The sequence below is a fragment of the Strongylocentrotus purpuratus genome, unplaced genomic scaffold, assembly GCF_000002235.5.
Source record: "Strongylocentrotus purpuratus isolate Spur 01 unplaced genomic scaffold, Spur_5.0 spur5_scaffold_14, whole genome shotgun sequence".
NCBI classification, from domain to species: domain Eukaryota; kingdom Metazoa; phylum Echinodermata; class Echinoidea; order Camarodonta; family Strongylocentrotidae; genus Strongylocentrotus; species Strongylocentrotus purpuratus.
In genome coordinates, this window is record NW_022145599.1 from 9,953,969 (window position 1) to 9,976,857 (window position 22,889).

General features: G+C 39.4%; 1 protein-coding gene across 1 annotated transcript in view; it reads right to left on the reverse strand.

Moving 5' to 3' along the window:
• Positions 1–22,889, reverse strand: part of LOC105446577 — a 57,462-nt gene that overhangs the window by 12,471 nt on the left and 22,102 nt on the right. The window contains exons 3-4 of the mRNA XM_030984992.1: positions 14,007–14,331; positions 5,363–5,923 (exon numbers count right to left, since the gene is read on the reverse strand). Coding sequence (XP_030840852.1) covers positions 5,363–5,923; positions 14,007–14,172 — 727 coding nt within the window. The 5' untranslated portion in view covers positions 14,173–14,331. The remainder of the gene's footprint in view (positions 1–5,362; positions 5,924–14,006; positions 14,332–22,889) is intronic.

Below are 22,889 nucleotides of genomic sequence, written 5' to 3' on the forward strand. Positions count from 1 at the left end.
TTTGTGATAAAACATACTTTATTTTATGTGTAATAAACAAACTGTTGTCAATGTGAATACAATTATTGTACATCTTTCTTTGGTATTTTCGTTTGAATTAAAAAAAGATGTAAACATAGTTTCAAGTTCAAGGTATCTCACTGTTTCACAATATAGGCCTACTATCAATGAATGCTAGGACGATAGAAGCTGTTATAAAATGAAGTGTCGCTTACACGTAACACAACATAACATACTGAAATTCATTGTACGAATATAATAAACAATCCTCACAACTTCCCGAGTAAAACAAAAGAAACTTTCTGGCAGACGAACACGATTGCTTATGACAAGATTCCTCTATATATGTACAGCACAAAAATATAAAGAAATTAATGAAGTGTCCACCATTTGCATACCAAGAACTAGGCAATTAATGTAAACAGTTTTCCATAACAAATTAAAAATTAAATTCAGAGAAATTGCCAACATTTTGTTGCTTAGGCATTTCAGAGATGCTGATACATTTCGTCGCCATATCTATTGTTAACACATCTACAAACTGTTTTTTCAGGAGGGATAGGCTACATTGCTTGAATGTGTGAAGTAAAGCAATCGCTAAATGTTTATATAACAAGAGAGGAAATTTGAAAGAGAAAATAAGAAAGAGCAGAGCTTGTAAAGGGAAAAACACAAGTGTCTTCACTCTAATATACCACTTTCAATATTTCTTTAAATTGAGAAGAAGGTAGTACGAAAAACATTCAGTCACTTAGATATATGAAATATTTTGTTCTTACCTTTGAAATTCTTTATAGCATGCATTTAGTTGACACATTATACAGGCATTCAAATCAATTACGACCTTCTTCGGCTCATGGTATAGCTCTCTTTTTAAAATTGGGCCATTAATGACATTTCACCACAACAAATAACAAGTAAAGATGCATAGCACACTATTTAATAAAAAAAAAAGTTATTGTTTATGTTTGTGTACAAAACATAATGCCTGCAGAGCTGGCTAGCAAGCACCGTAGCTTGCCTAAGCGGAGATCGTTCTTGATATAACATCACTAATCCTTTGGTCAATCATTCCGAGGAACTCTGAGAATTCTAAGGGGCGGGGTCCACCATTAGACGAGCAACTTGGAGAGGTTTTCAACAATTTGTAAAAAATATAAGGAGGCATTTATTTATGAAACAATTGTTATTATGTTGCCTAAAAAGGGTCTTGATACAAGACATAAAAGTTTAAATTTCCTAAGGCAGTGGACCTTTAAAGAATGAGTTAGTCGGAATCAAAATCTTGTCTAGCTTGTGGTGGTACAACTTCGGCATCTGCGGCAAAAAAAAGAAGAAGAAAGAAACCAAACAAGATTTAAAAGCAAAACATCACCTTGAAATAGTACGGATATTAATCAAATAGTACGGCATTCAAGGGAAGTAGTCCTGAGTGGCACATCCTCCCTAATTTTGATGAAATTTCATGGATAGAAGTACTTTGTCATGAAAATAACTTCGTTCAAATTTTAGAGCTAATGAACCAGTAGTATGGAAATTAGAAAGGAATGGATTTCTTTTATTTGTGTCTTTGTTTAATTCGAATAGCATCAAACACTCTTCTTAACAAAGGAAATATACATTTTAAGTAAAATGGCAGTGATATTCTTCAATAGAAAAAACCAATTTATAGTATCTGCTTGCTCAGTGTTGAGATGCTTGATTGATAACAGTTTAAAGCCCCTCTTAAGTGTTGGATCCCAAAATTAGCCAAAGAATAGATGGCACAATCTCACTTAAATGGTATGATGTGAAAGAGGATGTCATTAACACCCGGGCACTTCTGCAAATAGAATATTGCCCTAACAAATGTGTTTGAAGTAGAATATGGATGAAAGAATACAAAATTTGCGTTTTCTGCATACAACACAAAACCCTAAGTTAGTAAGTTTGTATTCTTTCTTATTTTTAGGACAAATGTTTAAAGAAGAGTGGCATCCTCTTTCACATCATTATAAAATTGAAGTGAAATATGAAGCTCCCAATACTTGAGAGAGGCTTCAAAGTTGAAGCTATAAGCAGTATTTCATGATTTGTTGTTGTTGAATAGTTTTGTAAGTGATCACAATGCAGTTTCTCAATATAATCAGGAAAAAGATACTTGCATCCGTTAGCAGCTATGTCATAGACAAACGTACATTAATCCAGTACATTTGTACTTTGTGTGCAGGGCACAACTATAACGAATACTAAGAAGTGCATTAGCTATCCTGTCTACATGTATAACTAAATACAAAATGAATAAAATGCCAAATGACATACCCATATTTCTGAATGTTGAGGTCAATGTGGTCGTTGGGGTCGACAGTGTTCTGGAGGTTGATGGGGTCGATGTCGAAGGGGTCCTTGGTGCTGTTGATGCTGTTCTGGATGATCGAGGTAGGGGTAGCTGGATCTGGACGGGTAGAGGAATCTGGAATTTGTTGTGAAGTTGACGATATGAAATGCAGGATTTAATATTTAAATTTCAGAATTGTAGGGATTTTAGGAGACAAAAGTATTGGGATTTGGAAGAGCTATATAGATTTGAATGTATTAATAAAGAACGTCAAAATCTAAAAATAAATAATTAGAATATTTATCTTTAGTTCAAATTATAGCAATTTAATATACATGTGCATAAATAATAAAAACTGACTTGAAAATGAGAATAAAAATGCAGCAATAATCAAATTTGTGAATGAAAATTGTGAATGAAAATTATGGGATCAGTGTATACCCCCGCCCTCAATAGTTTTTCCTATTTACTATTCAATCAAATTGTGGTTCTTGGCCAATTGCGACTTTAAATAATTGCAAATGCCAAAATGATGGTAATTCCCACCAGATACCTATTTCACATCACACTCACAATCCACTAAATGTGTTGATACAAAGTTCTTGCATATTTTGGCAGACTTGGCACACTTCCTTGTAAGATTTCAGGAGGCTAGACACATGTACTAGCGGGATATCTGAATTCACAGCCCAATCTCATAATTGATTCCTTTTCGAACTGAATCATCATCAGCATTATCTATATTGAGCTACTACAGAGTATAGTAGACGTAGACCTACTTCTAAATCTGAAAGTATCAGAGACTATAGTATAGAGACTATAATATCATTTAGATATGCATACAAAAAATGATGCGTCTTCCCATTCAGCTCTAGTCTATATATCAAGATCAGTATTTGATTCAATTGGTCTTTCAAAGAACGCATCAGCACCTTCAACACTTGTAACACCAACAGATTCACAATCATTTGATTCAAAGTCAATATTGCATATTGGGATGAACATCATCACTGTCACGGACGCTGGAACATGGGGCATCAATGCATCACCTAGGTCTGACTCTATAAGTCAGGAACATATTAACATTTATCACGGCAAACACTCAATGCATTTGATGCCGACACTTCGGCCCCCATCATAACCATCATAGCCATCATAGCCATCACTCACACTTCAATTGCACGCAGCGGGTGTGCATGATAAGCATACGCCGAGCGGTACACTCGCACTCACTTTCATTCAGACAGGGAATTATCAATGATTACTTTAACAATTTCTCATGCTATTTCCCTCGCTTTGTGACGGGGAGTTCTCACACTATACAATTTATCAGTTTCACGCGACATGCTCACAAAAATAACGTTGAAAGAGAAAGAAAATCATTAATTTACCATGCAGTGCAGGTACTCCCGGCAACTGATCCAGACAAATGGACAGAATATGCATGAGCACATGGGCATGCGCACGCATGCAATTTTTTTTTTACCCGGATGTAGGTACTAGGCCGTATTTGTTACGTTGGCCCAACGTCATATAGCCAACCAATATATACATGCACTATTTATCAGTAAAGATGGAGACGATGGACCAACGATTAGCCAAGGTTGGCCCAACGTCGCGTGTAGCCAACATATCCACGATTTCTCAGTAAAATTTGAAACGATGGACCAACATTGAGCCAACGTTAATAGCCCAACGTCGAATAGCCAACCAAAAGCCAACATTTATCAGTAATAATTGAGACGATGGACCAACGTTCAGCCAACATTGGCCCAACGTCGAATAGCAAACCAATAGCCACCATTTATCAGTGAAAATGGCGACAATGGAACAACATTGAACCAACGTTAGCCCAACGTCGAATAGCCAACCAAAAGCCAACATTAATCTGTAATAATTGTGACGATGGATCAACGTTCAGCCAAAATTTGCCCAACGTCGAAAAGCCAACCGAAAGCCAACATTTATCAGTGAAAATGGTGACAATTGACCAACGTTCAGCCAACATCGGCCTAACGTCGAATAGCCAACCAATAGCCAACATTTATCAGTAATAATTGAGACGATGGACCAACGTTCAGCCAACATTGGCCCAACGTCGAATAGCCAACCAATAGCCACCATTTATCAGTGAAAATGGCGACAATGGACCAACGTTCAGCCAACATTGGCCCAACGTCGAATAGCCAACCAATAGCCACCATTTATCAGTAAAAAATGGCGACGATGGCCCAACAATATTATTAGCCAACGTTGGCTTGCCGACTGCGACCCTGCCGACCGTGACCGACGTTGGCCCAACGCCGTATTGTTATCTGGGAACTTGTCCATCAAGTCATGGACCTAATAAGAAGGTCCATGATCAAATGCAGCCCCAGAAATCACACTAAAAAAGTAAGACTAATTTTTTTCACTGATTTTGTTGTTTGCTTGATTGTTTTTGCAAAATTGCAGGTGTTTACCGGTACATGTATTGCATGAGTGCGTGTGTGTGTGTGTAGGGGGGTGGGGGGGGGGGAGGGGAGAAGATTACCTACGGCCCGCCAAGTTATGATAATCATTAGCTGTGGCCCGGGAGCTTTAAAAGGTTGGCCACCCATGGTGTAGAATTATATGCGCTTTCCTTTTTTTTTAACAATAATACATTAACATACATTGTACCAGAACATATGGATGTATAAAATCTATTCAACCAGAAAATAATTAACATAATGAAAGCAATATATTATGTATGTGTGACAATAGCCAATATTGTGAGAAATACACCTAACAGTATTAAAGATGTCGAACAAGCTCCTCACAAACCCAGAGAATACCATAAGCAGAACAGCCTCATGAAGTCCTTGAAAACAAATACGTTTCAAGGCACTCGCGAAACCCTGCATGCTCGTGACCTCCAAAAGTCGGTCAGGAGCTACAAGATAGGTGCTGCGGCTGAAAAGGTATAAATACTTGTTTTCCTTCTGATCGCTTTCAGTTTCTCTCACTATGCAAAAGCATTACCAAAACTAAGCTTTAATTATCTTTTAATCATATGAAACTCACCCACTGATGATCCTTCTTTTTTCTTCCTGATGCTAACATCAATGGTCCTCTTCAGCTTGTCCTCTAGAGAGCGATCATCGATGCATGCATTTTCCAAACTCTGAAGCGATAAGGGAAGAAGACTCTCCTCGCAGCATCGGATTGAAATCACCCGACCATTCAAACTCCTGCCCACCATCGACTGAAATGCCATCCCCATCGTCATGGTCCAATACGTATCGTCCTTCTCGCAATCCTCCTTCGTGATTATAAGGACCACGTGGGAACAGGTCTCCAGGGCGTCCTCGATACTGGTCATTTTCGGGACACCGAGCCTGCTTTCGGCAGCAGTCATCATCGTCCAGTCATTCCTGCGTATGATGTCCTTCACTTTATGTACATCAACCGTGTCTTTACTAAACTTAAGATAGATGTCATAGAACTTTGGCTGTCCTTGAGAGGATCTGCTGGTCGAGCTGTTGCTTGCTTGGCAAGGTGGAGCGCCTCTTTGTATTGACTCTACCGTTCTTCTGGCATCTTCAATCCTTTGCAAAGAGCTATTTGTTCTGGAATCTACAGAATCTGGACCAAAAAAAAAGACGGATGACAATATTTCAGATTATATACCGCATGTCTAGATTCTAGGCCTCGGATTGGTCAAATTTGCGGGCATGAAATTCACTATGGACTGCTGGGCGGTATAGTGAAAAATATTGACCGGGCATAGAATTATGTCTATGGCAATTTAGATACGCTTGGGCGCGGCCAGCACCATATCAAACATGTACAGCGAACGAAATTTCGAAAGAGCAATCGATGAGAATTATGTTACAGTGCCGTATTTCATCTGTCTTTGACATTAATTTCTGAGCTCAAGAAGGTTAAAAACCATGGCCCTCGGTGATCTCACAACTGCGCTATATGCCCCTCGACTGTCGTCTCGGGGAATAGCACAGTTGTGAGCTCACCTCGGGCCATAGTTTTCACCGTGCCCCTCAAAGCAGTCAACATTTGTATAATAGTCCCATTACCGTAATGCAGTGGCGGATCCAAGGGGGGGCCGAAACGGCCGCGGCTCCCCCTATTGGCGGCGCCAAAAAAAAGAGGAAGGAAAAAAAAGGAGGAAATGAAGAAGAAAAAAAATGAGAAGAGAAGAGAAAAGAGGAGAGAAGAAAAGAAAAGAAAGAGAGAGAGACAGAGAAAGAGAAAAGAGAAAGAAGAGAGCTAGAAGCCGGGTGAGAAAGGAAGAAAGACAAGGAAATGACACTTAGTGACAGTAACGAAGAAAACGGGAAAAACTTGGGGAGGGGGTATGTGCGTGTGAAATGCGCACGCATGGAGGGGGGGGGGGCTAATTTTAAGGTTGTGCAAAACTGAGTCAGAATTCAGCTTATTTTCAAAAAATTATAAGCATGCTTGTTTATTTTAAGCCGTAGTGCCTAAAAAGGTTAGTAAAAAATACTTCTGAAAAGGCCGCGCCCGGACCCTCCAAAGAGCGGCAGTATGGTGATCAGAACATTTTGGGTTATTCCAGAAGTCTACGGAGCCTTTATTGAAGAGGGCCGGGGGGCCGGCCATATACGTCAATGGCAGTGACGGTAATGATAGATGAGGGAATAAGGAGGAAGGGTTGAGAACTGCAAGCGTATTGGGGATGACCATCTTATCATTTTAGGTTGTGCAATCTGGATCAGAATCCAGCATAATATATTTATTAAAAAAGGGTTCATGTAAAAGCACTCATGATATATCTTTTGTATTCATTGGATAACAAATTTCAAAGTTAAAGGTAATACAAAGTTTTGGTATTGGATCATGAATTTGGTTCAAATGAACATATTGGAAGCATATATGCGATCCTACAATATTCAGTGATCGTTGTCGTGGTTAAAATCTAAGTCTAAAGTTATGAAATTGTAAATAATAAACTCTTTATGTTGTATAGCTCCCTCTCAAGGTCAAGATATTAATTAAGCTTTAAAACAATGTTTCTTGTCTAAAATCGACCAATTAGCTATTCCCGTTTGGAAATTACATATACATATACAGCTACATAATTATATACAACTACATATTCTGAAATTTTCATGGTCGCAGCTACCATTGTACGGCCGTAGGCGCAATTTGAAATTTATCCAAATTTATCGGGAGCATCAGTAAATTTTTATTTTCAATTTTTCTCAAAAGCAGAAGTGTTTTAGGGGCTAAATTTTCTAGTGCTTATTCTACATCCACAGGGGCATCCAAACATATTAAAATTGTAAAGAATCACTATCCACCCAATTTTCAAAATTTCCCAAAACTTTGTATTTCCGGTACCTTTAAAGGGATAGTTGAGTTCTGTTTTCAGACCGCAAATGCCTTCAAAGTGCATGGTTATTGCTCTTATTCTTATCTATGACATTTATAGTGCCCTTTTAGAACCTAAAATTGCTATGAAGGTAATTTAAGACCCCAAAATGTGTGAAATTTAGCCAATACGATCATACCAATTCAGCTCCACTTTCCAAAAAACACGGTGACCATTAATTCATTATTTAATTAAAAAATAACAATACATGAGCCAGCTAATTGTGGGTAGTATAAGCAACACGAAAATGCCAACAAAAAAGCCAACATCGGCATTGGCTGAAATACGACGTAAAATGCGTTATTTCGTTCTTTTCAACGGTTTTCAACGGTTATTTCAAATTTGTCAAAATATCTAATATTTGTGGTGGTACACAAGTATTAGAAATCGTTATGTTTCAGCCGTCTCTGAACCGATTTTGATCAAACAAAGATGATTTTGTCATTTAAATATTATGTTCTTTCAAATTTGACACTCAGTTTTTCATTATCTCACAAAAAAAATATTTTGTGTAGCGCCCTCTGCAACAGAACTCAACTATCCCTTTAAAGTGACGGTGACGTGGCGTGAGCCTGCCCCCTTTCCAAAGCCTGTGCCTGCTGGTAGTTACCGGTACGGTGCTTCTAATATGACCTTGTCGGTATTGGGATTTTGAATTAATTAAATAACGGTCTGTGCGATTTTCAAATTTCCGCCCCCCCCCCCCATCCCCCCATCCCCCCTATTGGAAAATCCTTGATACGCGCCTGGATAAATGGTTTCCTGTGCTATAATATGTCAACTACCATTACATTATAAACAAATTTTAAGCATCATAAACAAGTTCGTATTTGGAAAATCTACCCTCTAAAAACCCTTAAATGGCCTACGCACACGGTAAAAGAATGTACATGTACTATATAGGGTACTTTCCTGAGAGATAATAGCAGCAGCCCTATACGATTCCGAACGTGGGGGGGGGGCTCTCGGTGGTATTAAATCTTGGATCTATTGCGTGTGATGTACATGTATGTATGCCTAGGCCTACAGTGTGGATTTGTTTTGGTTAATACAACAATATCTGTATAAAAGAGAACGCTCGTTCTGTTGGTTATTGAATTTTCAGTACAATTAAATTGCCATCTGTTTACAATAGCACTGAACAATAGGGTACACCACTTTCCCACGCCACAGAAGTGTCAAGTTTGTTAATACTGATGCATATTTTTCCATTATAAAGTTTCTATCTAACCTACTCTAAGAGAGTATATTAATGCTGATTAAAACAATTGAAATACAAATCCTTGAAATTAACTTTTTTACTACGTCCGCAGTTTCATAAAAATAAGATGGTTCTGAATTTTGCAGGAATTTAAGGTTGAGAGATTATTTTGAAAGTAAGTATGAAAATCGAAGACAAAAAAGAAATCCAAAGCCAGGGAAATACATTGATTTCCTAGATACTTTTAGTTGCTGTCATCCCTTTTCGGAATTGATTGCGAATGTGGAAAAATGACTCCGCCGGGAATCGAACAAGGTTCACTGGCTATTAGAACGCCAATGTCTTGACCACTGGACCAAGGAGACGGGCCAGAATATAACAGGAATACATACATTTGCATTCATATTTCAAAATTATAATTGCGACATATAATTACGGCAACACTTGTACAGTAAAATGAACTCTTAACGATTGAAGAAATCAAATTTACACTTTATCAGCACAATCATATGAAAATCATGATACAAAGGAGATATGATCGACATGATTGCTATTCCATAACATAATATGATCATGATCTAAATATGATATCTTTATGTTATTGCATTAATGTGATATCACCTGACTCAACATTGCACGAAATGATAACAAAGTATTTATTATAAGATACGTTATCATGTGATGCAAGAATATAATGTTTTTATGAAAAGAAACGATGTGATATAGTATTGATGTGACAAGGTATGATTATGATAAAAAAAAAAAACAATATGTTATTTACTATGAGAATATAAACTGTCGCTCATAACGTTGGAATATTTATTTTAACCCCAATTTATGGAATCATTTTGACAATGATTTATTCCTAATAGATCTAGATAATAGTATCAATTCTCAGACATTATTGAATAATGATTTGCCAGTGTTTGTTTTGCGTGACTGCTAAAGCATGTGTATGCTAATATGCTTATCAACTAGGGGACCTACGCCCTTAAGTCATAAATGACAGTAATGAGGATTAATGCCCCACAAAAGGGCACTAATATAGCACATCGACACGGTTTTGATCCTGGGGCCTCACAGTTACGAGACCATTGCTTTGCCACTCAACCATGACTGTACGCAGCGGGGGCTAGGGTAGGGGGCAGTTCCCACAAATAAAAATTAAATAAAAAATGCAGTAAATGATCAATAATTCATTGCATTTTACCCCGGTCCCCAACATGAAAAAATCCTCTGTACGGCTATACATTATGGCTCAAGGCATGGGCACATGTCAGGGCCCGAGGAACGGCGGGGCTTGGGGGCTCAAGCCACCCCCTCACTAGAAAAAAGTATGTGTAAGATATTAAAATAGAAAGAAAGGAAGAAAGAAAAATTGTGACCTGCCAGTGCCATGCCACACAACTAATGAGGTATCAAAATATGCCCATCTGACCGCAATTAAATCATCTGACCATTATTAAATGCCTAAAACCCTGAGCTTCAGTCCCCTGGACCCCGGGTATATTAGTGATAAGGTATAAATAAGGTATCAAAATATGCTCATCTGACCGTAATTAAATTCCTAAACTGAACTCCTGAGCTTCCGAGGGGTCTGCCCCTTGACCCCCGCTGGGGCTTTTTCCCCTGGACCCCAAGCCAATTTACGCTTCACTCGCTTCTCTCGCTACGCTCTACCTGATCGTAAATTCTTTAGCCCCTCCCCCACCAACTTTGAAAAACGTTCAGCGGGGCCTGCATGTAACAGTGGTGGTGATGCGGATTTGTTAAAAATATTTATATTATATTCATATGAATACGGAGTAAAATGAGCACGTTGTTATTTGTAAGCGAACGAGAGTGATAAAGTAATACAAACATGTAAAGATATAAAGAAAGTGTTTAATATATTATGACAGTCATGAAACACATATAGAGCACCACAAGTTAATTGTTCTGGATTTCCAAATAAAAGGAAGTTCACATTGCAATATTGGTTGTAGCGAACAACTCGGCACGATCGTATTTTTAAGCGAACCGTTAGTGATGAAGTCATTCATGAATGTAAATATGTAAAGATATAAAGAAAGTGTTAAATATATTTTGACAGTCATGAAACACATATAGAGCACCACAAGTTAATTGTTCTGGATTTCCAAATAAATGGAAGTTTTCATTGCAATCATAGTTATAGCAAATAACTCAGCACGACGAGCACATTGTCATTTTATAAGCGAACAAGAGTGATGAAGTAATTCATGAATATAAATATGTAAAGATATAAAGAAAGTGTTAAATATATTTTGACAGTCATGAAACACAGATATAACACCACAAAAGTTTAATTGTTCTGGATTTCCCCAAAAATGGAAGCTCTCATGTAATCATGGTTGTAGCTAGAGCTGTTATTTTTTTTACTCCACAGGCATTCAAATTTCATTTCTTGCAGTTAATGCGGGGTACAGCCTCTCTTTCCCCGCAAATTTAAAAATTACAACCTGACCGAATATGCATTTTTTTAATGTCTTATCTCGCGTATTTTGGGGATAAATAACACTTTCACAACATACATATGCTCAATTTTCGCTCGCTCGCTCGCTCGCGAAATTGTGAACCCAGAAAATTAATATTTAAGCAAGTGGATTCAGCCCCCCCCCCCCCCCTGATGAAAATGTAAAAAAAATTGCTCGCACATAACTTAAACTTGGGGAATGTTGATATCGGATAAGAGAAAAAAAAGGGGAAAAAAAAGAAAAAAAATTGTACCCGCTTGTATGTACCGGTACGGTGCTTTTAATATAACCTTGTCAGTATTGGTAAGTCGAGTTGAAATAACGGTCTGCGCGATTTTCAAATATCCGGCCCCCCCCCCCCCCCTATTGGAAAATCCTGGATCCGCGCCTGGTAATGTAATCACACTTGATGCACAAATCTTTGTTAAGTGCCTTGATCGTTATATTACTTATTCACCCATTAAGAATATGTATTTCAATAGGCAAAATGACTTAGTAGATATACTGTACACATTTTCGCGTACAGTGGTGCGCTTTTCAGCCAGGCCGAGTCAATTTCTTTATCATTTTCACAATTCCAAAACCTCACAGTAAAATAACTAGAAATATCGCAATATGTATTAAGGCTGTGCATAACCGTGTTTACAATGAGGTACTCGAGTACACTCCCAGGCTTACAGGCGAATACTCAAATACTCGGTCGCCATGTTTTTGTTTGTTTTTTGTTTTTTTGCCACCACCACTACGGGAGCAGTATCCCAGGTCCGTCTCTGAAAACTCAAGCGATTTTACTTCGAATTGCAGTTGAAGGCACCGATTTAATAATAATAATAATAATAGTAAACAATGCTGTTCTAAAAACCAAAGATGACAAAATAATCCATTTTCCTTCGAGTCCAAACAGAAATTTTGACATTTGGTCCCAGTTTGGTACCTGAGTGGTGAGTTGACAGTGATTGAGCTGGGAAACATTTTTACCCACGGTACCATGCCGGCGCTCTCCTGAGCCTGCCGGGCAGGGGTAAGCGTCGGCCTGGTCAGTGCCAGGTGAACGGGTGGGAAAAAAAGAAGAAAAAAGAAGTGCCCCGGCACTGGCAGCGACTTTTGTGTCATCCTTGCATGCATGTATATGTTCGAAGGAGGGAGAAAGATCCCTTCTCTCCCTCCCTGAAACAAAAGGATGACGTAGAGATTGCCACTAGTGGCTCGGACTATTGTCAAGACTAGGAGCAGCATCAACAAAACAATATGTGTGTAGATTAGAGTATGCATCTCTGTCGAAAATTTGAAAGAAATCAGTCAAAAATTTGAAAGAAATCTGTCAAAAAATGAGCAGTTACAGAGCACAAAATGAAAGCCACCAAAATATAAACTTTGACCCTATAACAGAAGAACACATGTGTGGCAGCATCACCAAACACCAAAGATGTGAAGATTTGACCAAGATACACCTCTATACAAAATTTGAAAGAAATATATCGAGAAGATACACATTTTGAAGGAAATTTGTCAAGAAATGTTGCAGTAAGATCGCACACTAGAGTGCACACAAGATCTATCAAAATATGACCTTTTACCCTATAAAATACAGAACACTGGAGGCAGCTACATGTAGCATCACCAGAATCTATAGGCTTGGAGATTATACTAAGATACACCTTCGTTCAACATTTGAACAAAATCCCTTTAGAAATGTTGCCTATAGAACGAACACAAACCATCCACAAAAATATAACCTTTAACCCTATAAAAGACGGAACACTGGGGGCAGCATACCCAAAAGTTATAGGTGTGTAGATTATACCAAGATACACCTCTTTACAAATTTGATAGAAATCCGCCAAGTAATGATGTAGTTAGATCGCACACTAGAGTGCACACACAAGACATCAAAATATGACCTTTGATCCTATAAACGACGGAACTCTAGAGGCAGCATCACCAAAATCTATAGGCTTGGAGATTTTGAAAGAAATCTGTCGAGGAAAATGGCAGTTAGAGCGCATACAAGAATATGATGCGGCGGCGTAACGCTGCTGAATCCATAGTTCCCCACCGGCATACTGCCGGGGGATACAATTAACTTACATGAAATAAAAACGTCTTACTCGTGCTATTTCTCTGTAAACTATCCAAGTGCATTTTAGCTCTGCTTAGACATTAACCAATGACTTTCCTAATATCAGATTTGTTACCATGACAATTACTTACATGTACCTCTCAGCGCTGGCGTACTGATTCAAACGTGGTTTATTTCTAATTCAATACCATTTATTACAAGCGCGTTGCTGAAATGACATGATTTTCTAGGGCTTTTTCTCACTTGTTTGTAGATTATCCTTTTTTTTCTTCTTGTGCCCTCCCTAAAAAAAAGTTTTGCTCATTACGCCACTGCCTCTCAGTTTTAAATAACACACTTTTCAAATACCATCCAACCTCTTTGACAGCTGATGTCTGCATGGTTATTATCAATTCATTTTATCTCACTTTTACATCATAATTACTCTACAACAGTAAACAAAAATCTTAAAAGGAAACAGTAGAACCACATTTTCATATATGGGCCACTCGACCGTATGCTTGGTCTGAAAATTAAATGTCTGCTCGATTGAAACTAACCTGTGGCTCCATCCTTCATGGGCCATGCTTTTTCTCCGTCTCCTGGTGTCCCTTGGGGATTGGTACTGGGTCCTTTTGAATTCTCATCTTTGGTATTTCTTGGGCTGTCCTTTGCTGATGACTGTTGCCCTTTCTTGTTCTTGTGTGAAACCCTCTTCTTAGGCATGGTGACCACATGGAATGTGAGCACTTTGAATCTTCAGGAATACGTGCTAAACCTTCGCTTCCTGAATTCCTAGACTTCTGATAATTGAGAAATCCATTGATGAAGCACTTGAAACAGAGGCTGCCTTGATGGCTCAAGTGGCAATTAATAGAGCTCGATCTGCAAAGGTTAAACAAAAAGAAGAGAAAGTCACAGGAAGGTCAATTATATTCACTATTAGTGTAAGGACCCACACAAGAAAAAAGTGGTCTTACATGTTTGATGACTTGAGCTGCACTGTTAGATTTTATTACAACCACAAAATGCATGGCTGCCAAGATGGCTGACATGCAGTCCATCAGCATAGGCGCCGGAAGTGGGGGGCAGGGGGGGACAGCTGCCCCCCCGATCACAAAATTGGGGGGGCAAAACGCATTTTTGCCCCCCCAAAACGCCCCCCCCCCCCCCCCCCCTCAACAAAAAAAAAAAAGCAGTAAAGGAGTAAAGATGGTTTGTATTTTTAACCCAAAAGAACATAACAATAATAAAAACCTGAATTAAATGACGTATGAAATTCCATTCAAAGAAAAGGAAAGTTAACAGGAATTAAATTTCCTAAACATTGCGCAAGCTACCTATATTTATCAATGGAGGTTTTTATAATAGCGATACGCGCATATCGTGGACATATTGCGAAAGAATGGGAAAGCGTGTCTGTTTTTTGTTATATGGGTGAGATGCTTATGAGCCCCTGAACGCTGGCGTACTGATGGGGGGGGGGGTATTTTTTTTTATTCGATACCAGTGATTTACAAATGTTGCTGAAATGACATGATTTTCCGGTATATTTTCTCATTTTTTTGGTAAGTCATACCTTTTTATGCGTTTGTTGGAAAATTAGAAATTCCAAAATTTACAGTCGGGCGAAAAATATGCTTATTTAGAAGCATTTATGTTAGGGACTGCAGAACGGCAGGGCTCGGGGACTCGTGCCACCCTCAATTGTTGAAAAAGTTTGTTACAGAGAAAAAGAAAGAAAGAGAGAGAGAAAAAATAAGTGACCTGCCAATGTCACATATGAGGTATCAAAATATGCTCATCTGACCGTAATTAAATACCTAAAACCCCCGAGCTTCCGGGGGCTCTGCCCCCTGGACCCTAACAAGGGCTATAAGGCGGGGCCCTGGATGCTCATCTGACCGTAATTAAATGTCTAAGACCCCAGAGCTTACGGGGGCTCCGCCCCCAGACCCCACCAAGGGCCCTAAGGCGGTCCCCTGTATGCTCATCTGACCGTTATTAAATACCTAAAAACCCCTGAGCTTCCGGGGGCTCTACCCCCTGGACCCCACCAAGGGCCCTAAGGCGGGGCCCTGGATGCTCATCTGACCTTAATTAAATGTCTAAAATCTCAGAGCTTACGGTGGCTCCGCCCCCAGACCCCACCAAGGGCCCTAAGGCGGTCCCCTGTATGCTCATCTGACCGTTATTAAATACCTCAAACCCCCGAGCTTCCGGGGCTCTGCTCCCTGGACTCTCCGCCAATTAGTGGCCTGCCAGTGTCACAAATAAGGTATCTAAATATGCTTATCTGACCATAATTATATTCCTAAAACCCCTAAACTTCTGGGGGCTCAGCCCCTGGACCCCACGCCATTTTACGCTCTACCTGATTGTTAATAATCCACTTTGAAAAACGTTCCGCGGGGCCTGGCCTGCATGTAACGTGTAAGAGTGATGGTGATGCAGATTTTTCTTATGCCCCCCCCCTTCCAAACATTTTTGCTCGTTACGTCACTGCCCCTGGAAGGTGAGCCCCCTGGAATGTTTGCCCCCCCCCCCCCCCCAATCTTATACTGCTTCCGGCGCGCCTGAGTCCATGAAACAATAATCACCAATCACAAGATTGGACAATAAGTAAGTAACCAATAGAAAAGCTTGTAAAGGTAGAGTGCCATGTGTGCTGGGTTGAATAGCTAAGAGATAGGAAGAGTGTGTGTGTGTGGTGCTATAGCAGGTAGTGTGCATGAGGATGAATGAATAGGGACAGAACAATAGAAGCCAAGAGCTAGCAGACATGAGAGAATGAATGTAGGTCAGGAGTGCGCTGAAGCACAACGGAGTGGAAAGCTAAATGTACAGTGTAAAATAAACAAGTAACCACCTGGATCAGTAAAATTAAAACCTTACATAATATTCCATCTTCACAGAAAAATGTCCTCATTTTAAAAGATACTTCGTATTAACATGCATTTGTTTCCGAAGAAAATGAGTCACATAAATTTGCTTGAAATACCTGAACAAATCAAATCATGAAGTTTTCCTTCTGTACAATTCCCTTCTTTTTTTTCTTCAAGAAATAGCATCTATTCATATTAGGGAAAATTAAACTGTTTAAAATGAAAGGTCACACATATAGCGAATACAAGAAAATGGTATGCTTTCATCAATGAACATCTTCCAAACAACTTCCTAACTTCAATGGGTTCTATCCTTTCTCACCCTGAAAATTCCAGTCTAATCATCTGTAGACATACACATTGAATAATTTCCCTTCTTTTTTTTTGCCCTGTCAGTAATGACAAAATATCAAATATTTCATACCCAATTTGGCAACTGTCAATAATTTTACAAAAAATACATGGCAATGTCTTCACCTAAAAAAAAAAATATCACTGTTTCGTGAATCACTGTTAATTTTTGATTTTTTGTTTTTGGAATAAGTTAGCCAATTGAATAATGAAATACAATGTACACAGAGAATATGCATGCATTCTGACATAACTCTTTCAATACTGTCTCAGATTTAAGGAGACATTATACAAATACAGTGTCTATGGTCGATAAAATCTTGACTAAAAATGATTAATGTAATGAAAAAACACATCTTATGAATTCATGTATCGAGAATCTGTTTTAAATCCAAATATCTGAAAACATTAATATAGGTCAAATGACTAAAACGTGATGTTCAGAAAACGATGTAAACATGTACTGTAAGTTAAATAATCACATCAACTTTTAGTTATTGTTTTTGTTGACACATTTAGAAAGTCCTCTTTGTAAATTAATTCAGGTCAACCCTGTGACAAATGCAATCTGAATCTTACATTCTCTTTTTGTTGTATCTTCACCCTTCATACAACTGGTGACAGCGGTGGTTTTTCTGCACTAAACTGTAATTGCAGCCTTCCTTCATATGTAGAAATTCCTGCAGTGTTTTTAGTGGTGAGTTGCAAGGTGAAATTCTCCCTCCATCTGTATATGAATGTGAATGTTTGAGAGCATGATATCACCCTTCTTCTCACTGATTGACCTCCCTTCATTTAAAAGCTGAAGCAGTTAGTGTTTGTGTGTATTCAACTTCCTTCATTAATTACTGAAGTTTCATCTTGACTTTTTGAGCCTTGATTTCTTCCTACATCAGTAATTTTGTGGATTCCTTCACTCATCCTTCATCAGTAAGTGAGATTTCTTTTACCCTTCTTCATACTGGAGCTGTATTTTGGTGGATATTCCTGCATTCATCGATTCATCAGTGAGTGAGGTTTCTTTTCTTCACCCTTCATACAGTTCTGTATTTTTCTAGCAACTTATCACATTCAGTTTGCATGTATAATCTGCCTTTGGCTGCTGTACGTTAAAGCATTCTGCCGTATAAACCTGTATATTCTACATAGTGTTGGCGTAGCAACATAACCAGTTGCAGACTGCACCCTCCTTCCATCCCACCGCTGCCACCAGTTGTAAGGACCCACACAAGACAAAAGTGGTCTTACATGTTTGATGACTTGAGCTGCACTATTAGATTTTATTACAACCACAAAATGGCTGTCAAGATGGCTGACATGCAGTCCATGAAACAATAATCACCAATCACAAGATTGGACAATAAGTAAGCTAGTAACCAATAGAAAAGCTTGTAAAGGTAGAGTGCCATGTGTGCTGGGTTGAATAGCTAATGCTAAGTTCACACCGACGCCGAATTGATGGCGCATTAAATCGGCGAGCAAAGCGGCGGCAAAGCGTAACAAAACTTAATTAAAGCGTAAAGACCGTAATAGAGCGTGAGAAAGCTTTGAGCAATTCGGGACATTCGGCAAGAGCGCCAAAATTGTTTAAACTGTTTAAAATTTTGAGGCGATCTGTCACGAATTGCGTAAAGCGGGGAGAGCGTATTAAAGCTTATCAAAGCGTCACAAAGCTTATCAAAGTTTTGCTCAAAGCGTAGGAAAGCTTAACAGAGTTTAAATTTTTGGCGCTCTTGCCGAATGTCCCGAATTGCTCAAAGCTTTCTCACGCTCTATTACGGTCTTTACGCTTTAATTAAGCTTTGTTACGCTTCGCCGATTTAATGCGCCATTAATTCGGCGTCGGTGTGAACTTAGCATAACATATCTCAGGAGATCGTGAGATTTTTTGAAAAAATGACGCCGAATTGATCGCCGATTTAAAGCGCGACATTCGGCGTCGGTGTGAACTAGGCATAAGAGATGGAAGAGTGTGTGTGTGTGGTGCTATACCAGGTAATGTGCATGAGGATGAATGAATAGGGACAGAACAATGGAAGCCAAGAGCTAGCAGACATGAGAGAATGAATGAAGGTCAGGAGTGCGCTGAAGCATAACGGAGTGGAAAGCTAAATGTACAGTGTAAAATAAACAAGTAACCACCTGGATCAGTAAAATTAAAACCTTACATTAGCATCATAAAAGTAACCCTCTTGAGTACACTGAAATGCCCATGACCGCCCTTCCTATTATTTACTGAATCCAAGACCGCATGTAAACTATGTGCAGTGTAACAGAGATAAAATTGGCAAGTAGTGTCTATGAATACAGCCCATGTAGACTGAGAACAATGTGTAATTCCTGTGTAAAGATTTTTGTGTAAAAAAAAGAAAAGAGTTTATACCATTAGACAGTTTTAAACTAAAAAAAAGTAGACATATATAGTCATATCTACAGCAAGTCTAAATTCTAAATTTTCATTAAAACCAGGTTTTTCTGTACAGAAAGATATATTTTGGGAGAGTATAAAATGGAGAGTGTGTGTAAAAGCCTATACCTAATTGCGCGCCCTGTGTGGTGCGTTTTGAATACGCTCGGTCGAGTCTCTATGGATGTCACTTAACTTATTGTAATGATCGAGGTACAACGGGCGCACAGAAATGAGCAGAGCCCGAAACAAGCCCATTTGTACGGATGTTGTTTACTAAATAAATTTAATTTATTAAATGTAATTTTATGTTTTCAAGCCGGGTTTTACATCACGTATTCATGAAGATCATACATAACAATATTTAATAATTTTATTTTATCGAATTATTTTGTATATATACTTCATGTAAATGTTACAGTTTAATCATTTAGTTTCAATTTTTTGATGATCAATAATAATTTTTCTCTTAATACATTATCAAAATGTCCTGCTCCGACTCTCAAACTGTATACCTGATCGTACACCCTTTGAATTTCTATTTATTTCATATTCAAGTATGCAAACCGAACTCAATATTATTATTGTTTCCATTATTCATGATTTATTTACTATGTACTGTTTATATCTGGATTCATTTAAAAGTGTTAAAGCATATAATTATATTTTTATGTCTATGGAATTATTTTTACCTTGTAAATTCAATTGCATCAGCCTCCAGCTGTATTGTTGAATATTCGAATAAAACCTTATCAAATCAAATAAAAATCAAAGGTCACTACAGGGAAGCCCAAATGGATTTTGACAATTAGTTCTAAAGTTCTAAATTAGAACTATGCACTTTTCATGCAAACTAACAACAGGAAAAGATTTATTTTGATATTTCTAAACATGAATGCAAATTAAGTCGTCCAGTATAATTGATGATTCCTTCAGAGACAGAGTGCGAGTTCAGTGCAATTGTTCACGACTATACAGCATGAAACACGGCCGTAGCCAGGTGGAGTATTAATTATTAACGATCAGGTAGAGCGTAAATTGGCGTTGGGTCCAGGGCCTGAGCCCCGGCAGGGGGTCAAGGGGCTGAGCCCCCGGGAGCTCAGGGTTTTTAGACATTCAATTACGGTCAGATAAGCATATTTAAATACCTTATTTGTGACACTAGCAGGTCACTAATTGGCGGGGAGCTCAGGGGGCAGAGCCCCCGGAAGCTCAGGGGTTTTAAGTATTTAATTACGGTTAGATTAGCATCCAGGGGCCCTGTTTAAGGCCATTGATGTGGTCCAGAGGGCAGAGCCCCCTAAAGCTCAGAGGTTTTTTATATTTAACTACGGTCAGCTAAGCATCCAGGGGCCCGCCTAAGGGCCATTGGTGGGGTCCAGAGCCCCCATAAGCTTGGGAGTCTTAGGTATTTAATTGCGGTCAGATGAGTATCTAGGGGACCGATTTAGGGCCCTTGGTGGGGTCCAGGGAGCAGAGCCCCTGAAAGCTAAGGGGGTTTAGGTATTTAATTACGGTCAGATGAGCATCCAGGGGCCCGCCTTAGGGCCCTTGGTGGGGGTCCAGAGCCCCCGGAAGCTCGGGGGTCTTAGGTATTTAATTAAGGTCAGCTGAGCATCCAAGGGACCGCCTTAGGGCCGTTGGTTGGGTCCGGGGGCGGCGGGGCCCCCGTAATTAAGCTCCAGGGTTTTAGGTATTTAATTACGGTCAGATGAGCATATTTTGATACCTCATTTGTGACATTGGCAGGTCACTTCTCTCTCTCTAATTTCTTTCTTTTTGTCTGTAATATACTTTTTCAAAAAGTGAGGGGGGCTCGAGCCCCCGAGCCCAGCCGTTCTGCAGGCCCTGACATGAAGGCTTCTAAATAAGCATATTGTTAGCCCGACTGTAAATTTTGGAATTTCTTATTTTCAACAAACGCATAAAAAGGTATGACTTACACAATTTTTTAGAAAAAATACCGGAAAATCATGTCAATTCAGCAACATTTGTATATCAAATAAGAAATACTCCCCCCCCCCCCCCCCCATCAGTACGCCAGTGTTCGGGGGCTCATGTATTCTCACCCCCATATTGAAAAAAACACACGCTTTCCCATATTCTCACAATTTTTCCACGATCACGATATGCGTGTATCGTTATTATAAAAACCTCCATCGATAAATATAGGTGGCACGCGGAATGTAGGAAATTTAGTTCCTGTTATAGGCTTAATTTTCCTTTTCTTTCAATGGAATTTTATATGTGATTTAATTCAGGTTTATTATTATTATGTTCTTTTGGATTAAAAATACAAACCATTTTTACTCCTTTTCTTTCTTTTTTTGGAGGGGGGGGGGGGGGGGGGAGGGCGTTTTGGGGGGACAAAAAATGCGTTTTGCCCCCCTCTTTTTTGGTTGGGGGGGGGGGCGAGTGCCCCCTACCCTCCCTCCCCATTTACGTCGCCTATGACCGTAGCTAGCGCTAAAGAGTTTAATACTTTTGTTAAATAGTGATTAGTGGAATTAGAATTTGAAAGTCAAGTAGCATGCCATACATAATATTTTAAAGACTACTTTCAGAGAATATAATTCCTCTCTCTCTCTCTCTCTCTCCATGCAGACTGTGCTGACAACTGACAACTCTCTCTTTCTAGAATTAACATGATTAACCAAATTGTCTCTAACTCGAAGTTTAACCTACTTAGTACTACCTAGATCTAGACTATATATCGACTCTAGCTCTAGCTCTCAATCTCATGCAGCAAGGGCTTTCATCGAAAGGGTGCGGTGCGGCGCGGCGCGGTGTGGTGTGCTCAACGCACCCATTCGATAAAAGAGGGACTTTTCTCGAAAGGGTGCGTTGAGAGCGGAGTACCGTTTTAACACACCCTTTCGATAAAAGCGGGGGGGGGGGGCTTTTCTCGAAAGGGTGCGTCGACTAGTCTTTCGCATCAGTCGTTTAAAATGAGGATCTGGGACAGAAGGTAATAGTTGCCAATTTAAGTATATCGAAAATGTATTAAACAAAATGGAATGGTCTTGATTACAGAGTGTTATCTTTCGTTGTTACTATGTTGATGGGGGAGACAGAGAGAAGGAAAAAAGGGAAAGGGAAAGGGAAGATAAAAGGAAAGAAAGACTAATAAGAAGAAAAGAGGGAAACGGGGGGGGGGGGCGAAGGGCTCTTGCCTCCTCCTCACCCCCCCCCCCCCGCCAAAAATAAATAAGGAGAGAAGGGAAAGGGAAAGAAAATATAAAAGGAAAGAAAGAAGAGGAATAAGAAGGAAAGAGGGAAACGGGGGAAAGGCGAAGGGCTCTTGCCTCCTCCCTCCCCACCCCCCGCCAAAAAAAATAAATAAGAGATAGAGAGAGAAGGGAAAGGGAAAGGGAAAGAGAAGATAAAAGGAAAGAAAGAAGAGGAAGAAGAAGAAGAAAAGAGGGAAACGGGGGCGAAGGGCTCTTGCCTCCCCCGCCCAAAAAATAAATAAGAGAGAGAGAGAGAGAGATTGGAAAGCGAAAGGGAAAGAGAAGATAAAAGGAAAGAAAGAAGAGGAAAAAGAATAAGAAAAAAAGAGGGAAACGGGGGCGAAGGGCTTTTGCCCCCCCCCCCCCCCCTCCCCCCGCCAAAATTAAATAAGAGAGAAGGGAGAGGGAAAGAAAATATAAAAGGAAAGAAAGCAGAGAATAAGAATGAAAGAGGGAAACGGGGGAAGGGCGAAGGGCTCTTGCCTCCCCCCGCCCAAAAAATATATAAGAGAGAGAGAGAGAGATTGGAAAGCTAAAGGGAAAGAGAAGATAAAAGGAAAGAAAGAAGAG